Source organism: Oncorhynchus mykiss, chromosome 13 (genome assembly GCF_057628025.1).
Source record: "Oncorhynchus mykiss isolate SJ-2025 chromosome 13, ASM5762802v1, whole genome shotgun sequence".
Taxonomy (NCBI): Eukaryota; Metazoa; Chordata; class Actinopteri; order Salmoniformes; family Salmonidae; genus Oncorhynchus; species Oncorhynchus mykiss.
Genome location: NC_143034.1, coordinates 40,092,189 through 40,112,775, shown reverse-complemented (window position 1 = coordinate 40,112,775; position 20,587 = coordinate 40,092,189). Strand labels below are relative to the sequence as shown.

At 41.9% G+C, this 20,587-nt stretch overlaps 2 protein-coding genes across 18 annotated transcripts in view; one reads left to right on the top strand and one right to left on the bottom strand.

The window, feature by feature from the left end:
• The window catches only part of LOC110485141 (bromodomain-containing protein 4), a 57,334-nt gene extending 55,783 nt beyond the window's left edge, over nt 1-1,551 (bottom strand). For 4 of the 15 annotated variants that reach the window (XM_036940746.2, XM_090196164.1, XM_090196166.1 and 1 more), the window contains exon 1: nt 658-910. The gene's annotated coding sequence lies outside the window, so the exon portion shown is untranslated. Of the gene's footprint in view, nt 1-335 lie in introns of all 15 variants that reach the window. The other 11 variants (XM_036940745.2, XM_090196163.1, XM_036940748.2 and 8 more) reach the window with 8 other exon arrangements.
• On the top strand, nt 901-20,095 carry LOC110485140 (protein PET100 homolog, mitochondrial). Of its 3 annotated transcripts, XM_090196187.1 has the most exons (5): nt 8,920-8,987; nt 14,349-14,458; nt 14,794-14,880; nt 15,259-15,291; nt 18,132-20,095. In XM_090196187.1, the coding sequence occupies exons 2-5, from the start codon at nt 14,405-14,407 to the stop codon at nt 18,225-18,227; spliced, it is 270 nt and encodes an 89-aa protein (XP_090052313.1). In that variant the 5' UTR covers nt 8,920-8,987; nt 14,349-14,404; the 3' UTR covers nt 18,228-20,095. The 3 variants fall into 3 exon arrangements, with proteins under 3 accessions (XP_090052312.1, XP_021411884.2, XP_090052313.1); XM_090196186.1 differs by lacking the exons at nt 8,920-8,987; nt 14,349-14,458 and adding an exon at nt 901-1,044; XM_021556209.3 differs by lacking the exon at nt 14,349-14,458 and having other exon boundaries at nt 8,893-8,987.
• The last annotated feature ends 492 nt before the right edge of the window (nt 20,096-20,587 follow it).

Genomic DNA, 20,587 nt, shown 5'->3' with positions numbered 1-20,587 from the left:
TGCAACAGAGAAAAAGAGGTGACAGCCCCCGAGGGGTCCTGGTACATAGAGTAGGAAAAATACCATTAAGTGAAGTGTGTGTACTTAAGGATACAAATACAAGGCCTGGGCAACATCAATACGTGAAATGCTTGTTCTAACCCTAATCAGAGGATACTAACGGTATGCCAAAGTCGAGAGTAACCAGTCAAAACGAAAGTACAGCGTCGACAGCAGCAGCGAAATTGTCACGGAAAACAAGGCTACGATACTGTACTTGAAATACACCAACAATGTTCACTCTATGGATGAGATTTTAGACAAACAAAATATGACAATTCGGCTTGTTTCCTTACATCTGTTCTATAAACCACCAACGTTTTTCCACTTCTCTTCAGACCTCCTGGGACAACACAAAATGGCGACTGCAAGCAAGCAGCTTCAAGTCCCTATTCAAAATCCCAAACGCCTTTTCAAATGTTTTGTTACTATATTACTCTAGTGGCAACTGCATAAGTGCAGATGTCACGGTTTCGCCAAACCGAGCAAGAGAACACGCTTAAAACGAAGTCTCGTTAGATATACAAAGAGTCCAGTCCGAAGCAGCTAACGTTAGCTAGCAAGCTAAGTTAACATTACAGTGGTGGATCCTTGGCGTAGTTACGAAATATTACCTACTTCAAATCCAGTTGAGGGAACGACAATGGCGTTGTATGAACAGTCACTTGTCATTGTCAGGCCAGATATGTGAGAAGTAAACACGTTCATCCTCGTTAAATTTGGAAAGTGACCATTTGTTAAAAATCCAGCTAGTTAGCGACCTACTGAACTGAAAATCATGTGTTTCTTGCGTATCTTCTCTTCTAGAATGTAAGCTAACTACGTAACAATTTTTGTACCAGTATTCCCAAAAGGTTAGGTAGTCTCGCGCATACCATCCAACACAGCAAGCTGAGCTCATACGAAAGCAACTTTAGTTGTCTTACTTGCTAGCTAATCAACTAGATGTCAATACTGTTGTTGTTAGCTGGCCAACAACTAGCCAAGTCAACGACCTGTGGAAAGGTACTTATCTAATACTAGTGATGATAGGTAGCTAGTTGATACAGTTAGCTTAGCTAACGTTACTGTAATCTTGTGTTAAGAGAGGCCCGTGGAAATCCAAATGAAGTAGGTTGTGATGTAATCAAGACAATACTAGGGCATAACGTTAACACTGAAGGGTTCGTTTTTTGTTAGCTTAGTCAGAGATATTAGAAAGGGATATCTTAGTTAGCTTGTTTAATTCCCGTGTCTCAGTAGCAGGCCTTTACAGACCGCTCGCTCCCTGTAGGCGCACGCTACGTCGACCTCAAACGACGAAGTCCTTAGATTTGTGCTCAACAGGAGCTTCGTGTGAAATACATTACTTTATAAAGGCGTGCATTCACACGGTGTGAAAAAAAAAAAAACGAATACGTTTTACCTCGTTTATTCGGTTGTCAAGGTGCGCGGGATCTTTCTTTCCCAGGATCCAGAACAAACACCTCTCGTCGTCGGTGACGTCATGCGCAGACAGAACGTGAAGTACGTAACGCCGCGTACACGCACAGGTTGCATTAGTACATTGCTATACCGTACATTTTAGTCTTCACAATCACATGCGCTGCATCACAACAAAAATGATCACGCTACACATTATCAGCTTCTTCATTGGTTTATCTACTTCAGTTCATTATACCACATGGCAAAGCAACGCACAAGCGTTTACCCAAAAGGCTCGAACTTTCATTTACATGGGCACCTGCTCTCACCTGGGGCCAAAGCCAGGCCACTGCTTCTTTTGAGCTTGCATTTACATAACACTAGCCAACTGTGAACTTTAATATAAGCTGTTTTGATTATGCAAAGGTGTTAATTATTTAATCTATCGTAATACCCGTAAAGGAATTCTGGGATACTAGTAGATGTAAAACTTTTCAAATCCTGCAACACAAACTCAAAAAAGTTCTGGGACACTGTAAAGTCCATGGAGAATAAGAACACCTCCTCCCAGCTGCCCACTGCACCGAGGATAGGAAACACTGTCACCACCGATAAATCCACTATAATTGAGAATTTCAAAAAGCATTTTTCTACGGCTGGCCATGCTTTCCACCTGGCTACCCCTACCCCGGTCAACAGCACTGCGCCCCCCACAGCAACTCGCAACCAAGCCTTCCCCATTTCTCCTTCTCCCAAATCCAGTCAGCTGATGTTCTGAATGAGCTGCAAAATCTGGACCCCTACAAATCAGCCGGGCTAGACAATCTGGACCCTTTCTTTCTAAAATTATCTGCCGAAATTGTTGCAACCCCTATTTACTAGCCTGTTCAACCTCTCTTTCGTGTCGTCTGAGATTCCCAAAGATTGGAAAGCAGCTGCGGTCATCCCCCTCTTCAAACTGGGACACTTGACCCAAACTGCTACAGACCTATATCTATCCTACCCTGCCTTTCTAAGGTCTTCGAAAGCCAAGTCAACAAACAGATTACCGACCATTTCGAATCCCACCATACCTTCTCCGCTATGCAATCTGGTTTCAGAGCTGGTCATGGGTGCACCTCAGCCACGCTCAAGGTCCTAAATGATATCTTAACCGCCATCGATAAGAAACAATACTGTGCAGCAGTATTCATTGACCTGGCCAAGGCTTTCGACTCTGTCAATCACCACATCCTCATCGGCAGACTCGACAGCCTTGGTTTCTCAAATGATTGCCTCGCCTGGTTCACCAACTATTTCTCTGATAGAGTTCAGTGTGTCAAATCGGAGGGCCTGTTGTCCGGGCCTCTGGCAGTTTCTATGGGGGTGCCACAGGGTTCAATTCTTGGACCGACTCTCTTCTCTGTATACATCAATGATGTCGCTCTTGCTGCTGGTGAGTCTCTGATCCACCTCTATGCAGATGACACAATTCTGTATACTTCTGGCCCTTCTTTGGACTCCAGACGAGCTCCAATGCCTACAACTCTCCTTCCATGGGCTCCAATTGCTCTTAAATACAAGTAAAACTAAATGCATGCTCTTCAACCGATCGCTGCCTGCACCTGCCCGCCCGTCCAACATCACTACTCTGGACGGTTCTGACTTAGAATATGTGGACAACTACAAATACCTAGGTGTCTGGTTAGACTGTAAACTCTCCTTCCAGACACACATCAAACATCTCTAATCCAAAGTTAAATCTAGAATTGGCTTCCTATTTCGCAACAAAGCCTCCTTCACTCATGCTGCCAAACATACCCTCGTAAAACTGACCATCCTACAGATCCTCGACTTAGGCGACGTCATTTACAAAATAGCCTCCAATACCCTACTCAATAAATTGGATGCAGTCTATCACAGTGCCATCCGTTTTGTCACCAAAGCCCCATATTTTTTATTTAATTTTTTTTATTTCACCTTTATTTAACCAGGTAGGCAAGTTGAGAACAAGTTCTCATTTACAATTGCGACCTGGCCAAGATAAAGCAAAGCAGTTCGACACATACAACGACACAGAGTTACACATGGAGTAAAACAAACATACAGTCAATAATACAGTATAAACAAGTCTATATACGATGTGAGCAAATGAGGTGAGATAAGGGAGGTAAAGGCAAAAAGGCCATGGTGGCAAAGTAAATACAATATAGCAAGTAAAACACTGGAATGGTAGATTTGCAATGGGAGAATGTTCAAAGTAGAAATAAAAATAATGGGGTGCAAAGGAGCAAAATAAATAAATAAATAAAATACAGTAGGGAAAGAGGTAGTTGTTTGGGCTAAATTATAGGTGGGCTATGTACAGGTGCAGTAATCTGTGAGCTGCTCTGACAGTTGGTGCTTAAAGCTAGTGAGGGAGATAAGTGTTTCCAGTTTCAGAGATTTTTGTAGTTCGTTCCAGTCATTGGCAGCAGAGAACTGGAAGGAGAGGCGGCCAAAGAAATAATTGGTTTTGGGGGTGACTAGAGAGATATACCTGCTGGAGCGTGTGCTACAGGTGGGAGATGCAATGGTGACCAGCGAGCTGAGATAAGGGGGGACTTTACCTAGCAGGGTCTTGTAGATGACATGGAGCCAGTGGGTTTGGCGACGAGTATGAAGCGAGGGCCAGCCAACGAGAGCGTACAGGTCGCAATGGTGGGTAGTATATGGGGCTTTGGTGACAAAACGGATTGCACTGTGATAGACTGCATCCAATTTGTTGAGTAGGGTATTGGAGGCTATTTTGTAAATGACATCGCCAAAGTCGAGGATTGGTAGGATGGTCAGTTTTACAAGGGTATGTTTGGCAGCATGAGTGAAGGATGCTTTGTTGCGAAATAGGAAGCCAATTCTAGATTTAACTTTGGATTGGAGATGTTTGATATGGGTCTGGAAGGAGAGTTTACAGTCTAACCAGACACCTAAGTATTTGTAGTTGTCCACGTATTCTAAGTCAGAGCTGTCCAGAGTAGTAATGTTGGACAGGCGGGTAGGTACAGGTAGCGATCGGTTGAAGAGCATGCATTTAGTTTTACTTGTATTTAAGAGCAATTGGAGGCCACGGAAGGAGAGTTGTATGGCATTGAAGCTTGCCTGGAGGGTTGTTAACACAGTGTCCAAAGAAGGGCCAGAAGTATACAGAATGGTGTCGTCTGCGTAGAGGTGGATCAGAGACTCACCAGCAGCAAGAGCGACCTCATTGATGTATACAGAGAAGAGAGTCGGTCCAAGAATTGAACCCTGTGGCACCCCCATAGAGACTCCCAGAGGTCCGGACAGCAGACCCTCCGATTTGACACACTGAACTCTATCAGAGAAGTAGTTGGTGAACCAGGCGAGGCAATCATTTGAGAAACCAAGGCTGTCGAGTCTGCCGATGAGGATGTGGTGATTGACAGAGTCGAAAGCCTTGGCCAGATCAATGAATACGGCTGCACAGTAATGTTTCTTATCGATGGCGGTTAAGATATCATTTAGGACCTTGAGCGTGGCTGAGGTGCACCCATGACCAGCTCTGAAACCAGATTGCATAGCAGAGAAGGTATGGTGAGATTCGAAATGGTCGGTAATCTGTTTGTTGACTTGGCTTTCGAAGACCTTAGAAAGGCATGGTAGGATAGATATAGGTCTGTAGCAGTTTGGGTCAAGAGTGTCACCCCCTTTGAAGAGGGGGATGACCGCAGCTGCTTTCCAATCTTTGGGAATCTCAGACGACACGAAAGAGAGGTTGAACAGGCTAGTAATAGGGGTGGCAACAATTTTGGCAGATCATTTTAGAAAGAAAGGGTCCAGATTGTCTAGCCCGGCTGATTTGTAGGGGTCCAGATTTTGCAGCTCATTCAGAACATCAGCTGAGCAGATTTTGGAGAAGGAGAAATGGGGAAGGCTTGGGCGAGTTGTTGTGGGGGGTGCAGTGCTGTTGACCGGGGTAGGAGTAGCCAGGTGGAAAGCATGGCCAGCCGTAGAAAAATGCTTATTGAAATTCTCAACTATGGTGGATTTATCAGTGGTGACAGTGTTTCCTATCTTCAGTGCAGTGGGCAGCTGGGAGGAGGTGTTCTTATTCTCCATGGACTTTACAGTGTCCCAGAACTTTTTTGAGTTAGTGTTGCAGGAAGCAAATTTCTGCTTGAAAAGCTAGCCTTGGCTTTTCTAACTGCCTGTGTATAATGGTTTCTAGCTTCCCTGAACAGCTGCATATCACGGGGGCTGTTCGATGCTAATGCAGAACGCCATAGGATGTTTTTGTGTTGGTTAAGGGCAGTCAGGTCTGGGGAGAACCAAGGGCTATATCTGTTCCTGGTTCTAAATTTCTTGAATGGGGCATGTTTATTTAAGATGGTTAGGAAGGCATTTAAAAAAAAGATCCAGGCATCCTCTACTGACGGGATGAGATCAATATCCTTCCAGGATACCCCGGCCAGGTCGATTAGAAAGGCCTGCTCGCTGAAGTGTTTCAGGGAGCGTTTTACAGTGACTAGTGGAGGTCGTTTGACCGCTGACCCATTACGGATGGAGGCAGTGATCGCTGAGATCTTGGTTGAAAACAGCAGAGGTGTATTTAGAGGGCAAGTTGGTTAGGATGATATCTATGAGGGTGCCCGTGTTTAAGGCTTTGGGGAGGTACCTGGTAGGTTCATTGATAATTTGTGTGAGGTTGAGGGCATCAAGTTTAGATTGTAGGATGGCTGGGGTGTTAAGCATGTTCTAGTTTAGGTCGCCTAGCAGCACAAGCTCTGAAGATAGATGGGGGGCAATCAGTTCACATATGGTGTCCAGAGCACAGCTGGGGGCAGAGGGTGGTCTATAGCAGGCGACAACGGTGAGAGACTTGTTTTTAGAGAGGTGGATTTTTAAAAGTAGAAGTTCAAATTGTTTGGGTACAGACCTGGATAGTAGGACAGAACTCTGCAGGCTATCTTTGCAGTAGATTGCAACACCGCCCCCTTTGGCAGTTCTATCTTGTCTGAAAATGTTGTAGTTTGGAATTAAAATGTCTGAATTTTTGGTGGTCTTCCTAAGCCAGGATTCAGACACAGCTAGAACATCCGGGTTGGCAGAGTGTGCTAAAGCAGTGAATAGAACAAACTTAGGGAGGAGGCTTCTAATGTTAACATGCATGAAACCAAGGCTATTACGGTTACAGAAGTCGTCAAAAGAGAGCGCCTGGGGAATAGGAGTGGAGCTAGGCACTGCAGGGCCTGGATTCACCTCTACATCGCCAGAGGAACAGAGTAGGAGTAGAATAAGGGTGCGGCTAAAAGCAATAAGAATTGGTCGTTTAGAACGTCTGGAACAGAGAGTAAAAGGAGGTTTCTGGGGGCGATAAAATAGCATCAAGGTATAATGTACAGACAAAGGTAAGGTAGGATGTGAATACAGTGGAGGTAAACCTAGGTATTGAGTGATGAAGAGAGAGATATTTTCTCTAGAAACATCATTGAAACCAGGAGATGTCATTGCATGTGTGGGTGGTGGAACTAATAGGTTGGATAAGGTATAATGAGCAGGACTAGAGGCTCTACAGTGAAATAAGCCAATAAACACTAACCAGAACAGCAATGGACAAGGCATATTGACATTAAGGAGAGGCATGCTCAGTCGAGTGATCAAAAGGGTCCAGTGAGTGGAGAGGTTGGTTGGGGGTCACGGCGATTTAGACAGCTAAATCGGTAGCAAGCTAGCATAGGAGCAAGCTAGCATAGAATGGAGGTCTGTTATTAGCCAACTCTTGCGTTCCGTCAGTAGATTAGTGGGTTTCCGTGTGGTAGAGGGGATTAATCCAAATCACACAACAACAACAAAAATAAAAACAATAGATATAGTCATAGAGGCCCAAGAAGAAAAATAAATAAATAAATTAAAATAAAATAAAAATTGTCCGATTGTCTATTCAGATAGCAGCCGATAAGATAGCCAATGGCTAGCAGGCCGCAGATGGGCGCCCAGGCAACGTTGCGCCGGAGGAGCCAGCCGGACAATTCCCTCGGGTAGACAACGTCGGCAGTCCAACTGTGAAGGCCCGGTGGGGCTCCGCGTAGGCAGCAAAACGGGTCCGGATAGGTGACTGCAGCCCAGGAGTGATTGATGGAACTCTTCAGCTGGCTAGCTCCGGAACAATTGATGTTAGCTCCGGAATCAACGAAAGACGATAGTCACACGGATAGCAGCTAGCTAGCTGTGAGATCCAGGTATGGATGTCCAGAGCCAGCGGCCGAAATCCGGTATGTTCCGTTCCGAGCCGTGCTGCGCTGCACCGCGCCGTACAAAACTGGCGATAGATTCTCGAGCCAAAGGACAGCCGATGACCACAAACCGTGGTTAGCTGAGTACTAACGATTAGCCAGTAAATAAGCTAACTAGCTTCTGAATACTATAATACTATAATATACTACCCACCACTGCGACCTGTACGCTCTCGTTGGCTGGCCCTCGCTTCATACTCGTCGCCAAACCCACTGGCTCCAGGTCATCTACAAGACCCTGCTAGGTAAAGTTCCCCCTTATCTTACCTCGCTGGTCACCATAGCAGCACCCACCTGTAGCACGTGCTCCAGCAGGTATATCTCTCTGGTCACCCCCAAAACCAATTCTTACTTTGGCCGCCTCTCCTTCCAGTTCTCTGCTGCCTATGACTGGAACGAACTGCAAAAATCTCTGAAACTGGAAACACTTATCCCCCTCACTACTAGCTTTAAGCACCAGCTGTCAGAGCAGCTCACAGATTACTGCACCTGTACATAGCCCATCTATAATTTAGCCCAAACTCTCCCCCTACTGTATTTCTTTATTTTGCTCCTTTGCACCCCCATTATATCTATCTCTACTTTGCACATTCATCCACTGCAAATCTACCATTCCAGTGTTTATTTTATTTATTTTTTAATTGCTATATTGTATTTACTTCACCACCATGGCCTTTTTTGCCTACCTCCCTTATCTCACCTCATTTGCTCACATTGTATATAGACTTATTTTTCTACTGTATTATTGACTGTATGTTTGTTTTACTCCATGTGTAACTCTGTGTTGTTGTATCTGTCGAACTGCTTTGCTTTATCTTGGCCAGGTCGCAATTGTAAATGAGAACTTGTTCTCAACTTGCCTACCTGGTTAAATAAAGGTGAAAAAAAACCAACAAAAAAACTGAGCTGTCAAGAAGTAGAGGAATGGACTAATTGGGCAACCTTGCCTCACTCCTCTGTTGACTTCAAATGTAGGTGGTGTGGTTTTACAGAGCTATTACTTCCATTGTAAAGAGTTCTTATTGATTTAATAAAGACATTTCCAAATGTAAAAAAAAAAAAAAAAAGTGGGGGGGGGTATTAAAAATAAACCTATGGCTTACAGTATCAAAGGCGGTACCAAGGACCGCGAATAGCGCTGACCGTAAAGAAATGGGACTCTAGTCACTGATTGGATATTTTATGAAAAGACGAAACCCTAAAACCAGGAAGTACAGTGTAAAGGTTGGGTCAGCAACAGCGTAAACATGGGGGGTGAAGATAGAGGTGTTTCGTGTGAGTAAAATATGTTTGTTCGTTCAATCATAATGACGTGATAAATAGCATACACGAGGGTACAATGTTTCTTTTGTAAAGGATCTTAACTGCAACAAGAAAATAGACTGCATGCGAAATGCTCTGTATTGTGGTAGATCGTTACAGTACATTCGCTAGCTATTCAAGTGGTCACGTAACATCGTCCTCGACAACACTGATATTATTTTAGGGGACACACTCTTTTCACGCCACTTCGATAGTGATTTTTCGTAGCAGTTTAGGAGAGCATATTCGCTAACCCTTTTCCTAACTTTAACCTCAGTCGCCTAACCTGCTACGTTAATTATCTTAAGTTAACCTGCTACGAAAAAGTAGGGATGTCAAACGTTCAGGCTGCTACACAGACACTAGACAATAGGCTCTAGTTTTGAGCGCTGATTGACATGCATGTCATTCTTCAGTAGGTTGAGTGGGCAACATACTATCATCTTAAATTAACATTGTTAGCCTACACCTGTTTACGAAGCATGTGACAAGTAAATTATTTTGCCATATTAAATTATTGTATATTGTGCTAATTTCCCTAACGTGGATAGTTTGTTACTACTTTACACAAGCTTGCATTTTCAACCCACAAAATGTTGTGTAATTACATATCCTTCTTGTCTCAGATTGGTGATGTTAGTTTAAAAGTTTATAGTCATCAGGATGATATAAAATTGATTTCTTTAAAGGTGCAATATGCAGAAGTCAAGCCTCCATTTCCTGGTTGCTAAAATTATTTCATTTGACAAAACAATGTATAGTGTAGAGAATCATTGTATCATCTAAACTGCTGTGAAATCTTTTCAATAACCAAAAATATTGTATTTTAGGCTGTTTGACGCTGGTGTACAAAATCTTATGTAAAATTTGCAAAAACGAAACTTAAGAACCGGAAGCATAGATAACGTGCAAATAGAGCATATCTACCGCATCTTATACCTGTGTTCAATGAGAATGATTGAGATATATATATATATATATATATTAATTTGGTAGGGTTGTGCAAAATGTTAATATTGCAGCTTTAACAGATCAGATCAGTATTTTTGGTTTTGTACCTGTGATTTTGTTACACACACTTTTGCACGGAAAATTCGGCATGGTCTCTATAAAAGTTGCGTGCCTCAAACCAATACATCGATTTGACAGTCAAACTATTACTTAAATATCAGCCAACCGTTGTCACTGTTTATATCCTATGCCACGTCTTGATTCGTATAAGTTAACAGGAAAAAGTGGTCTGTTCCCTTTTCCGTGATGGCAGCCTCCTGAAATCAACATCCAACACTCCAAAATATAGATATAAGCCTACAAGTTCTCATCTAACCAACCATGTATAGGTTATTCCAAGTGTCTGTGTGCCGTTTGAATAGTGTTAGTTTAAACAGCGCTACACCCTAAAAGTTTGCCCCATGTTCTATTTATTTCAGCTCGATATTGATGGACGTGATTAACAAAAAATTTATTAATTTAGACTTACCACGTTGGCCACCCACTTGACTCTAAATGCAACACTTCAAAATGTAGCTAGCTGTTTTCTACAAATGATCCTTTAACCAGCAGGGCGGTAACCAGGGTTTGAGTTTTATTCGGTGTATTTGAAAGTTGAAACGTATTTACTGAATTTCTATACAATTAAAACACATTTTAAAAATGCTATTTGGAGAACAGCAAAAACAAGGAAAAATGACCCCAGCAACCACATTGGCTGCAGTAGGTTCATTCACTTTATTCAATCTACAAACACATAGCCTAATAGCTATACAATTGTAATGTTATACCCCGGAATGATTCAAACTGACATCATTGACGAAACGAAAACGTATTACTTTTTTTATTTTTATTTTTTAGAACTGTATTGTTTGCATTTTAATCTTGGCCTATAGCAAATATAGGCCATGTGTTTCAATATGAACATATCCACATCTTTTTTTTGTTTTAACTTGTTTGATAAGATTAGTAAAAAAAAATTCAGGGGACTCCCAATGGCACCTAGTCCCCAGGTTTGGGAACCACAGTACTAACCTCTATCTCTGCTTGCTTCCCCTCTCTTTCTCTGTCTCCTCTGCTCCCTCCTGCATGCATTTCAGCCCACCTCAGCCTCACCACTGAGCGTCAGTAGCCTACTCTCTGTAAAGCAAAGTTATTATTAGAATTTTGTAGCATATTTTTTGCTCCTTCCTCAGTAGGCTCCGTTTAACGTTAGCTTAGAAGTCTTCCGGCTGCTAGCCACCTTAGTGACTGAGATATATATCTATCTATCTATCTATCTATCTATCTATCTATCTATCTATCTATCTATCTATATATCTATATATATATATATATATATATATATATACACACTGCTCAAAAAAATAAAGGGAACACTTAAACAACACAATGTAACTCCAAGTCAATCACACTTCTGTGAAATCAAACTGTCCACTTAGGAAGCAACACTGATTGACAATACATTTTACATGCTGTTGTGCAAATGGAATAGACAACAGGTGGAAATTATAGGCAATTAGCAAGACACCCTCAATAAAGGAGTGGTTCTGCAGCTGGAGACCACAGACCACTTCTCAGTTCCTATGCTTCCTGGCTGATGTTTTGGTCACTTTTGAATGCTGGCGGTGCTTTCACTCTAGTGGTAGCATGAGACGGAGTCTACAACCCACACAAGTGGCTCAGGTAGTGCAGCTCATCCAGGATGGCACATCAATGCGAGCTGTGGCAAGAAGGTTTGCTGTGTCTGTCAGCGTAGTGTCCAGAGCATGGAGGCGCTACCAGGAGACAGGCCAGTACATCAGGAGATGTGGAGGAGGCCGTAGGAGGGCAACAACCCAGCAGCAGGACCGCTACCTCTGCCTTTGTGCAAGGAGGAGCAGGAGGAGCACTGCCAGAGCCCTGCAAAATGACCTCCAGCAGGCCACAAATGTGCATGTGTCTGCTCAAACGGTCAGAAACAGACTCCATGAGGGTGGTATGAGGGCCCGACGTCCACAGGTGGGGGTTGTGCTTACAGCCCAACACCGTGCAGGACGTTTGGCATTTGCCAGAGAACACCAAGGTTGGCAAATTCGCCACTGGCGCCCTGTGCTCTTCACAGATGAAAGCAGGTTCACACTGAGCACATGTGACAGTCTGGAGACGCCGTGGAGAACATTCTGCTGCCTGCAACATTCTCCAGCATGACCGGTTTGGCGGTGGGTCATGATGGTAGTGACTTGGTCAGTCATGGTGTGGGGTGGCATTTCTTTGGGGGGCCGCACAGCCCTCCATGTGCTCGCCAGAGGTAGCCTGCCTGCCAATAGGTACCGAGATGAGATCCTCAGACCTTTTGTGAGACCATATGCTGGGGTGGTTGGCCCTGGGTTCCTCCTAATGCAAGAAAATGCTAGACCTCATGTGGCTGGAGTGTGTCAGCAGTTCCTGCAAGAGGAAGGCATTGATGCTATGGACTGGCCCGCCCGTTCCCCAGACCTGAATCCAATTGAGCACATCTGGGACATCATGTCTCGCTCCATCCACCAATGCCACAGACTGTCCAGGAGTTGGCGGATGCTTTAGTCCAGGTCTGGGAGGAGATCCCTCAGGAGACCATCCGCCGCCTCATCAGGAGCATGCCCAGGTGTTGTAGGGAGGTCATACAGGCACGTGGAGGCCACACACACTACTGAGCCTAATTTTGACTTGTTTTTAAGGACATTACATCAACGTTGGATCAGCCTGTAGTGTGGTTTTCCACTTTAATTTTGAGTGTGACTCCAAATCCAGACCTCCATGGGTTGATAAATTTGATTTCCATTGATAATTTTTGTTTGATTTTGTTGTCAGCACATTCTACTATGTAAAGAAAAAAGTATTTAATAATAATATTTCATTAATTCAGATCTAGGATGTGTTATTTTAGTGTTCCCTTTATTTTTTTGTGCAGTGTATATATAATCAAAGTGACTATTTACCAGTTTTGCACTCATTCTCAGTATGTTTTTGTTTCTTTTGGGGAATGTATTTTGTCCGGCATCTTGTAAACACTGTCAGCGGCATCTCAAGTTGTCTACTTGAGCTTACTGCGTGTTGGGGTAGTTTGCTTCACGCCTCTATCACACCGATAGCGTTATTGCGCAAAATGGTCCGCAGCATCATCTGGATATGTGTGCAACAAAAGTTCAACATTCACCTTCTGCTACCATTTCTGTCAAGCCGTCTATGCATACATTTTGATGCGTACGTTCTTACATCTTATGCACCACACAGAATGCACTGCAACTGCTTCTCCAACGCGAACACAGCGTTCGATTGGAAATTAATGTACTTCTGGTGTGCCAAAATGCATTGACGCTATCAGTGTGATCGAAGCGTCAGGCCATTGGCCTGTGCCGCGAGAGGGCGGAGTTAGCCATTTCAGAGAGTTGTGAATGTGCTGCTTAAAGGCAAATCTGGGGGACACATCCGAACATAATGAACAAACCACTATTCATGATTCCACTCATTTGCAAAGAGGCAGGCACGATTAGAACTCAGTCAGATCAACATAAGCATTCTGAGCTTTGATTAACGCTCTGACTGATATTTAGATAGTGACCCTTATATATTTTGTACACAATAAAGAAAATAATTTATTTCAAATTTAGAAAAACAATCCACATACCTGTGTCCTCCATATATACACTGAACAAAAATGTAAACGCAACATCCAACAATTTCAAAGATTTTACAGAGTTACAGTTAATATAAGGAAATCTGTCGATTGACACATTCATTAGGCCCAAATCTATGGATTTCACATGACTGCTAATACAGATATGGAACTGTTGGTCACAGATACATATAAAATAAAGGTAGGGGTGTGGATAAGAACCAGTCAGTATCTGTTGTGAACACTATTTGCCTCATGCAGCACGACATCGCCTTCTTATAGACTTGATCAGGCTGTTGATTGTGAAACACGCCATCATACATGTTGATCCAGAGCATCCTAAACAGGCTCAATGGGTGACATGTCTGAGTATGCACACTGTTCACATTGTTGACATCAGCAAATTGCTCGCCCACGTGAAGCCATACATGCTATCTTCCCAGTTCAGTTGAAACCGGGATATATCCATGAAGTGCACACTTCTCCAGCATGCAAGTGGCCATCGAAGGTGAGCATTTGCAGCAGGAAGTTGAGTGCCGTCTGGTAGCCGTGACTGCGGTAGATGGAACTGCATTAACCCCCTGAAGTTGAACGCCGAACTGCGGTCAGGGCAAGAATATGGTGATGACGAAGAGCATGCAGATGAGCTTCCCTGAGATGGGTTTTGACAGTTTGTGCAGAAATTCTTCAGTTGTGCCAACCCACAGTTTCATCTGCTGTCTCGGTGTCTGGACTCAGAGGATCCTGCAGGTGAAGAAGCCGGATGTGGAGGTCCTGGACTGGCATGGTTACACGTGGTCTGTGTTTTGTGAAGCCGGTTAGTACACCCAGTAAAATAATACAAATATTTGGGGGTGGGAGCTCCTACTGGGGAAAAATCGCTTTGAAGCAGCATACAACTCGGAATTCCAAGATGGAATCAATGGCATCTTTCTAGAGTTCCGACTTGAAGATCACTGACGTCATTTTTTCCCCGAGGTCCCAGTTGTCTTGAAAGCACCAACTGCCTGATTGTTGACTGATGACATTCGTGCTCACTGATACACAAATCAATGTTGTTATCTATTATATTGACTCATGTAACATGTCTGACAAAGAGATGGTAGTGACTTGAAATAGTTGTTTATTGTGTCTGCATTTTTTTGTAATCAGATGATGCTGTATCTGTCTTTCCCTGTGACCATGTTCTGGATCTCCAACCAAGCAGAGTATTTTGAAGAATATATTGTGAAGAGGAAGGTTAGTGTGGTCTTATCTTGATTGATTGGTTGATTTGATTCATTTTATTTTATTTAATGATTAAAAGTACATAGAACTAAGGTTGCTTCAGCCGGAGACAACAGTTGCTACATGCATAACAATTGTTGAGGCTAATACATAATAAAGTCCAAAGGGTTATTAGGCTCTGGTTCATTCTTTCAGTACTTTAAACTTTGTTTAGGCTACACATTATTATATTGTCTGAAAATGTCTGAAAATGTTGACAGTACTCTCTGACAAACTAAAGCAAATTCTGACATTTTGTGTATGACCATGTCATAAGTAGTTTTTATCTGATGTTCATTAATGTTAAACTTTACTTTCCTCTTTCATGGTGATCTTTTCTACAACCTTCAGAGGGAGATTTTCCCACCTGATGAGAAGATGCATGTGAGTGTGTGAATAATGTCATGTTATCATGCCAACATATCAAATCACATTTTATTTGTTACATGTGCCGGATACAACCAGTGTAGACCTTACAGTGAAATGCTTTACAAGCCCTTAAAACTTCTTAGGGATCAAATCCCGTTAACGGGATTGATTTGACAACAGCCAGTGAAATGGCAGTGCGCCAAATTCAAACAACAGAAATCTCATAATTAAAATTCCCCAAGCATACAATTGTTATACACCATTTTAAAGATAAACTTCTTGTTAATCCAACCACAGTGTCCCGATTTCAAAAAGGCTTTATGGTGAAAGCATACCATGCGATTATGTTAGGTCAGTGCCTAGTCACAAAAAACATACAACCATTTTCCAGCCGAAGAGAGTCACAAAAAGCAGAAATAGAGAAGAGTTATCTCTAACCTTTGGCCATCTTCATCAGATGGCACTCATAGGACTTCATGTTACACAATACATGTATGTTTTGTTCGATAAAGTTCAAATTTCTATCCATAAATCTTAGTTTACATTGGCGCGTTATGTTGAGTAATGTTTTGCCTCAAACATCCGGTGAATTTGCAGAGAGCCACATCAATTTACAGAAATACTCATCATAAACTTTGATGAAAGATACAAGTGTTATACATAGGATTAAAGATACACTTCTCCTTAAAGCAACCGCTGTGTCAGATTTCAAAAAAGCTTTACGGCAAAAGCATACCATGCAATAATCCGAGTACAGCGCTCACCCACCAAAACAAGCCATACAGATATCTGCCAAGTTGTGGAGTCAACAAAAGTCAGAAATAGCGTTATAAATATTCACTTACCTTTGATGATCTTCATCGGAATGCACTCCCAGGAATCCCAGTTCCACAATAAATGTTCGATAAAGTACATCTTTATGTCCAAATACCTCCTTTTTTGTTCGCACGTTTAGTTCACTAATCCAAATGCACAAAGCGCAGGCACTAAGTCCAGACAAAGTCAAAGTTCCATTAAAGTTCGTAGAAACATCTCAAACAATGTATATAATCAATCTTTAGGATGTTTTTTTTAATCATAAATCTTCAATAATATTCCAACTGGACAATTCCGTTGTCATTAGAACGGAAAGGGAACGGAGCTCACGGCCACGCACGATAAACAACTGATGGCTTTCGCTGAGCCACTTACTCCGAATGCTTTTATTCTCTCCCCTTTCACAATAGAAGCCTGAAACAACTTTCTAAAGACTGTTGACAACTAGTGGAAGCCTTGGGAAGTGCAATCTGACCCCATTTACACTGGATATTGGATAGGCAATCACTTGAAAACCAACAAGCCTCAGATTTCCCACTTCCTGGTTGGATTTTTCTCAGGTTTTTCACCTGCCATATGAATTCTGTTATACTCAGACCTCATTCAAACAGTTTTAGAAACTTCAGTGTTTTCTATCCATATCTATTAATATGCATATCCTAGCTTCTGGGCCTGAGTAGTAGGCAGTTTACTCTGGGCACGCTTTTCATCCGGACGTGAAAATACTGCCCCCTAGCCCAAAGAGGTTGTTTAACCAACAATGCAGTTTAAAAAATACCCCCCAAGAATAAGAAATAAAAGTAACACATTTTCTCTTAAGTTGGGAACAATGAAGTATGACGAATATCAATGCCTACTAATAGTGATACTTTTGGAGGGTAAAGATTTGAGATTAAAGGAATATCCCACTCCCAAAACAATTGAACATAATATTTTGAGTAGAATATCCCTTTATCTTGTTATGGCTGCAATCCCCCTATCAGGATAAGTGTCATCAACAACCTCTGAATAGCATAGCGCTACATACAACAAATATTACTATAAATATTTATATTAATGAAATCACAAGTGCAATATAGGAAAACACAGTTTAGCCTTTTGTTAATCCACCTGTCGTGTCAGATTTTTTGCGCGATAAAACATTAAGTACACTTAGCATCAGGTAGCTCGGTCACGAAAATCAGAAAAGCAATCAAATTAATCGTTTACCTTTGATCTCCGGATGTTTTCACTCACGAGACTCCCAGTTACACAACAAATGTTCCGTTTGTTCTATAAAGATGATTTTTATATCCAAAATACCTCCGTTTGTTTGTCACATTATGTTCAGAAATGCACAGGAAAGAGCGGTCACAACAACGCAGACAAATTCCAAATAGTTTCCATAATGTCCACAGAAACATGTCAAACGTTTTTTATAATCGATCGATAATATATCAACCGCAAATGTCTTTCACAGTAGGAGAGGGGAAAACAATGGCTGTCCAAATTCTGTTGCGCACTTGACGCGATGTTATCGTTCTGGCTAATTTTTCAAAATAAAAGCCTGAAATGTCTGAAGACTGACAACTTGAGGAAGCGATAGGAAAAGGAATCTGGTTCATATCCCTTTAAATCCAGCAAAGGAAGGCTATGGAACATGGAGTTTTCAAAATAGAAGCCACTTCCTGTTTTGATTTTTCTTAGGGTTTCGCCTGCAATATCAGTTCTGTTATACTCACAGACAATATTTTGACAGTTTTGGAAACTTTAGAGTGTTTTCTATCCAATACTAATAATAATATGCATATATTAGCAACTGAGACTGAAGAGCTGGCCGTTTTACAATGGGCACCTTTTCATCCAAGCTACTCAATACTGCCCCTGCAGCCGTATGAAGTTAAGAACTGTTTTGATGGTGGGGTATCGAAGGACAGACAGAGTATGTTGTATTTGTTATCAATGTCTCTGTCCTCATAATTGAAAATCTATCAATAAAGTTTAAAATGAACGGTTTTGATTGACAGTGGTTGATTATGACTGAACGATCTGTGTTACAGAGGAAAGAGCTGGAAGACTTCAAAGAGCGGATGCGAGACTGGAAGGAGCGGCGGCTACTGAAACGGATGGCCTTTGATGAGGCTGAGAAGGAGTGAGAAGGACAGTTCAGAGAGACAATCAGAGTAGGACGATGCCCAATCAGAAGCCTTGTTGTTCCACAGGAGGGGGAGCAGTCTCACTGTCAGGCCTGTGGACTGGAACATGTGTAAAGCCCTGAAAGAAATTGATTAAAAACAATCCCCTGGCCCTGATGAACTAGACCCCCGCCTCCACCTAGCCACAGACATCATTGCTCCCCCTTAACATGTATTTTTAACCTTAAGCTTGATGTTAAGGAAATCCCCAAGTTATGGAAATCTGCTTTTGTACTGCCTCTTTTGAAAGGTGGAGATCCCCCGCTACTTGACAACTATCGACCCATATCAAAATTGTCTGTACTGCCAAAGGTACTGGAGTCCTTAGTTAGTAGGCAGCTTAAGACCTACTTCCAAGAAAACATCTTAAATGGAATGCAATCAGGTTTTAGGTCTGGCCACAGCACTGTTTCAGTAACATTGAAGATTTTAAATGACATCCACTGTGCTCTTGATAAGAAGTTACATTATGTGTCTGTTTTTATTGATTTGTCGAAGGCTTTTGACACCGTGGACCATGCTGTGTTAGTGCAAAGATTAAAATGTTGTGGAATTACTGGTCATGCTCTAGATTGGTTTATAAATTACCTATCAAATCGTACACAATGTGTAATGGCGGATGGTTGTAAATCCATAGAGGTGTGCTCAGGTGTTCCTCAAGGTTCTATTTTGGGCCCACAGTTGTTCATTTTGTATATCAACAACATCGGGGATCTTATTGAAACAGCGGATGTTAATTGTTAAGCAGATGATACTGTTCTTTATTCAAGTGGTGGTAGTTTCTTTAGCTTTTGAAAATGCCCAAAGAGCATTTAACATCATACAACAGAATCTGTATGATTTAAAGCTGATTCTAAATTCGGTTAAAACAAAATGCATGGTATTTTCAAATGCCAGGCATGTTACAAATCATGTCATTGCTACATTGGCTGGACATACTATAGAGCAAGTTGGTGTACAACTATTTGGGTGTGTGGGTTGATGATAAGCTGAGCTTCAACTGTGCATGTAGAGAACTTGATAAGGAAGCTCAAGCTGAAAATGTTATTTTATTACCAGCATAAGGCTTGTTTTTCTTTTAAAATGTGATGATCTAGTTTTGTTGGTGGAGTTTAAACACTTGTTCGATGTATATATCATAGAAGAGTGTAATTGTTTTTAGGCCAGCCGTTTTTAGTCAAGATGTTTGTGTTTTTAATGTAATATGTAATTGTTGTACTGTATGTGTGTTTATAGTTTTGTTTAATGTAGTGTTTAAGTTGTTTTGTCTGAAAAGTTGTTCCCCTTGCTGCTATTGGACCATGTCTCTTGGAAAAGAGATATTATCTCAATGAGAAAAAACCTGTATAAATAAAAAGGTAAAATTTAAAAATGTTCCCTGTCACAAAAGGCACCCTATTACCTATTTAGTATACTACGTTGACCATGGCCCATAGGGCTATGGTAAAACTTAGTGCACTTTATAGGAAAAAGGGTGCCATTTGGGGTTGGAGGATTTTGGATGTCGTGGAGCATGTAGGCTATACTATACAGCCTTTGGGAGGTTGTGCTGGAGGGGGACCTTAAAGTTACCCCTTTGAACTGAAAAGCTTTTTATGAAATGCTTTATTTCACTGCAGTAAACCACGACTTGACTGTTGATGATCTGCTCTGTGATGGTAAACCTTGTGTGTGTGTGATTGTCTCAAGATGTGTGAATGAAATATGAGGACAGAATCATATGGCTTGGAATGTTATTTATAATGTTTTATTTAGAATGTGTCTTTTGTAAATGTATGTTTCAACTCTGTCCTTTTAATTAAAGTTTAAATATCTCTTTGTTGAACCTCTTCAGCTTGTTTTGTGATGACTTACTTTGGAATATGACCATTCTGGTCTAGAAACAGTATGATGTCACAAAGCCCCTGTGTTGTGATTTGTGACATGTCATTTTATTGCTGAGTCGTGTTCAGTTGGGAGAAAATGTTTTGAATCTGTAAACTCTCCTCGATTCCTCATGTCCTCTTGCCTCCTGAAAACATCAGAGGGAAGCAAGGACAGACAGCATTAGAGGCGAACATCCAAGATTTGAAGAACGACTTAAAATTCAACCAAAGTTACAGAAATACTATTATCAAGTTGTGTGTGTAACCCGCAGACTGGAAGTCCAGCACCACTCAGTCCAATGGGGGAAGATGTTTGAGTGACAAAACAGCTTGTCTGGAGTCCTGGATGACTGCATGTATAGACTGTCAGTTCGAAAGGTTAGCTAACTTATCATAAATAAGAGGCTTTGCCTTAAAACTGTATATTTGTCCCAAATGGCACCATATTCCCTATAT

Coding starts and splice junctions, on each gene's coding strand:
- LOC110485140 (XM_090196186.1), top strand. CDS start 985: ATGTCAATACTGTTGTTGTTAGCTGGCCAACAACTAGCCAAGTCAACG. Junction 1,045..14,793: donor AGTCAACGACCTGTGGAAAG/GTACTTATCTAA, acceptor TTTTGTAATCAG/ATGATGCTGTATCTGTCTTT. Junction 14,881..15,258: donor AATATATTGTGAAGAGGAAG/GTTAGTGTGGTC, acceptor TACAACCTTCAG/AGGGAGATTTTCCCACCTGA.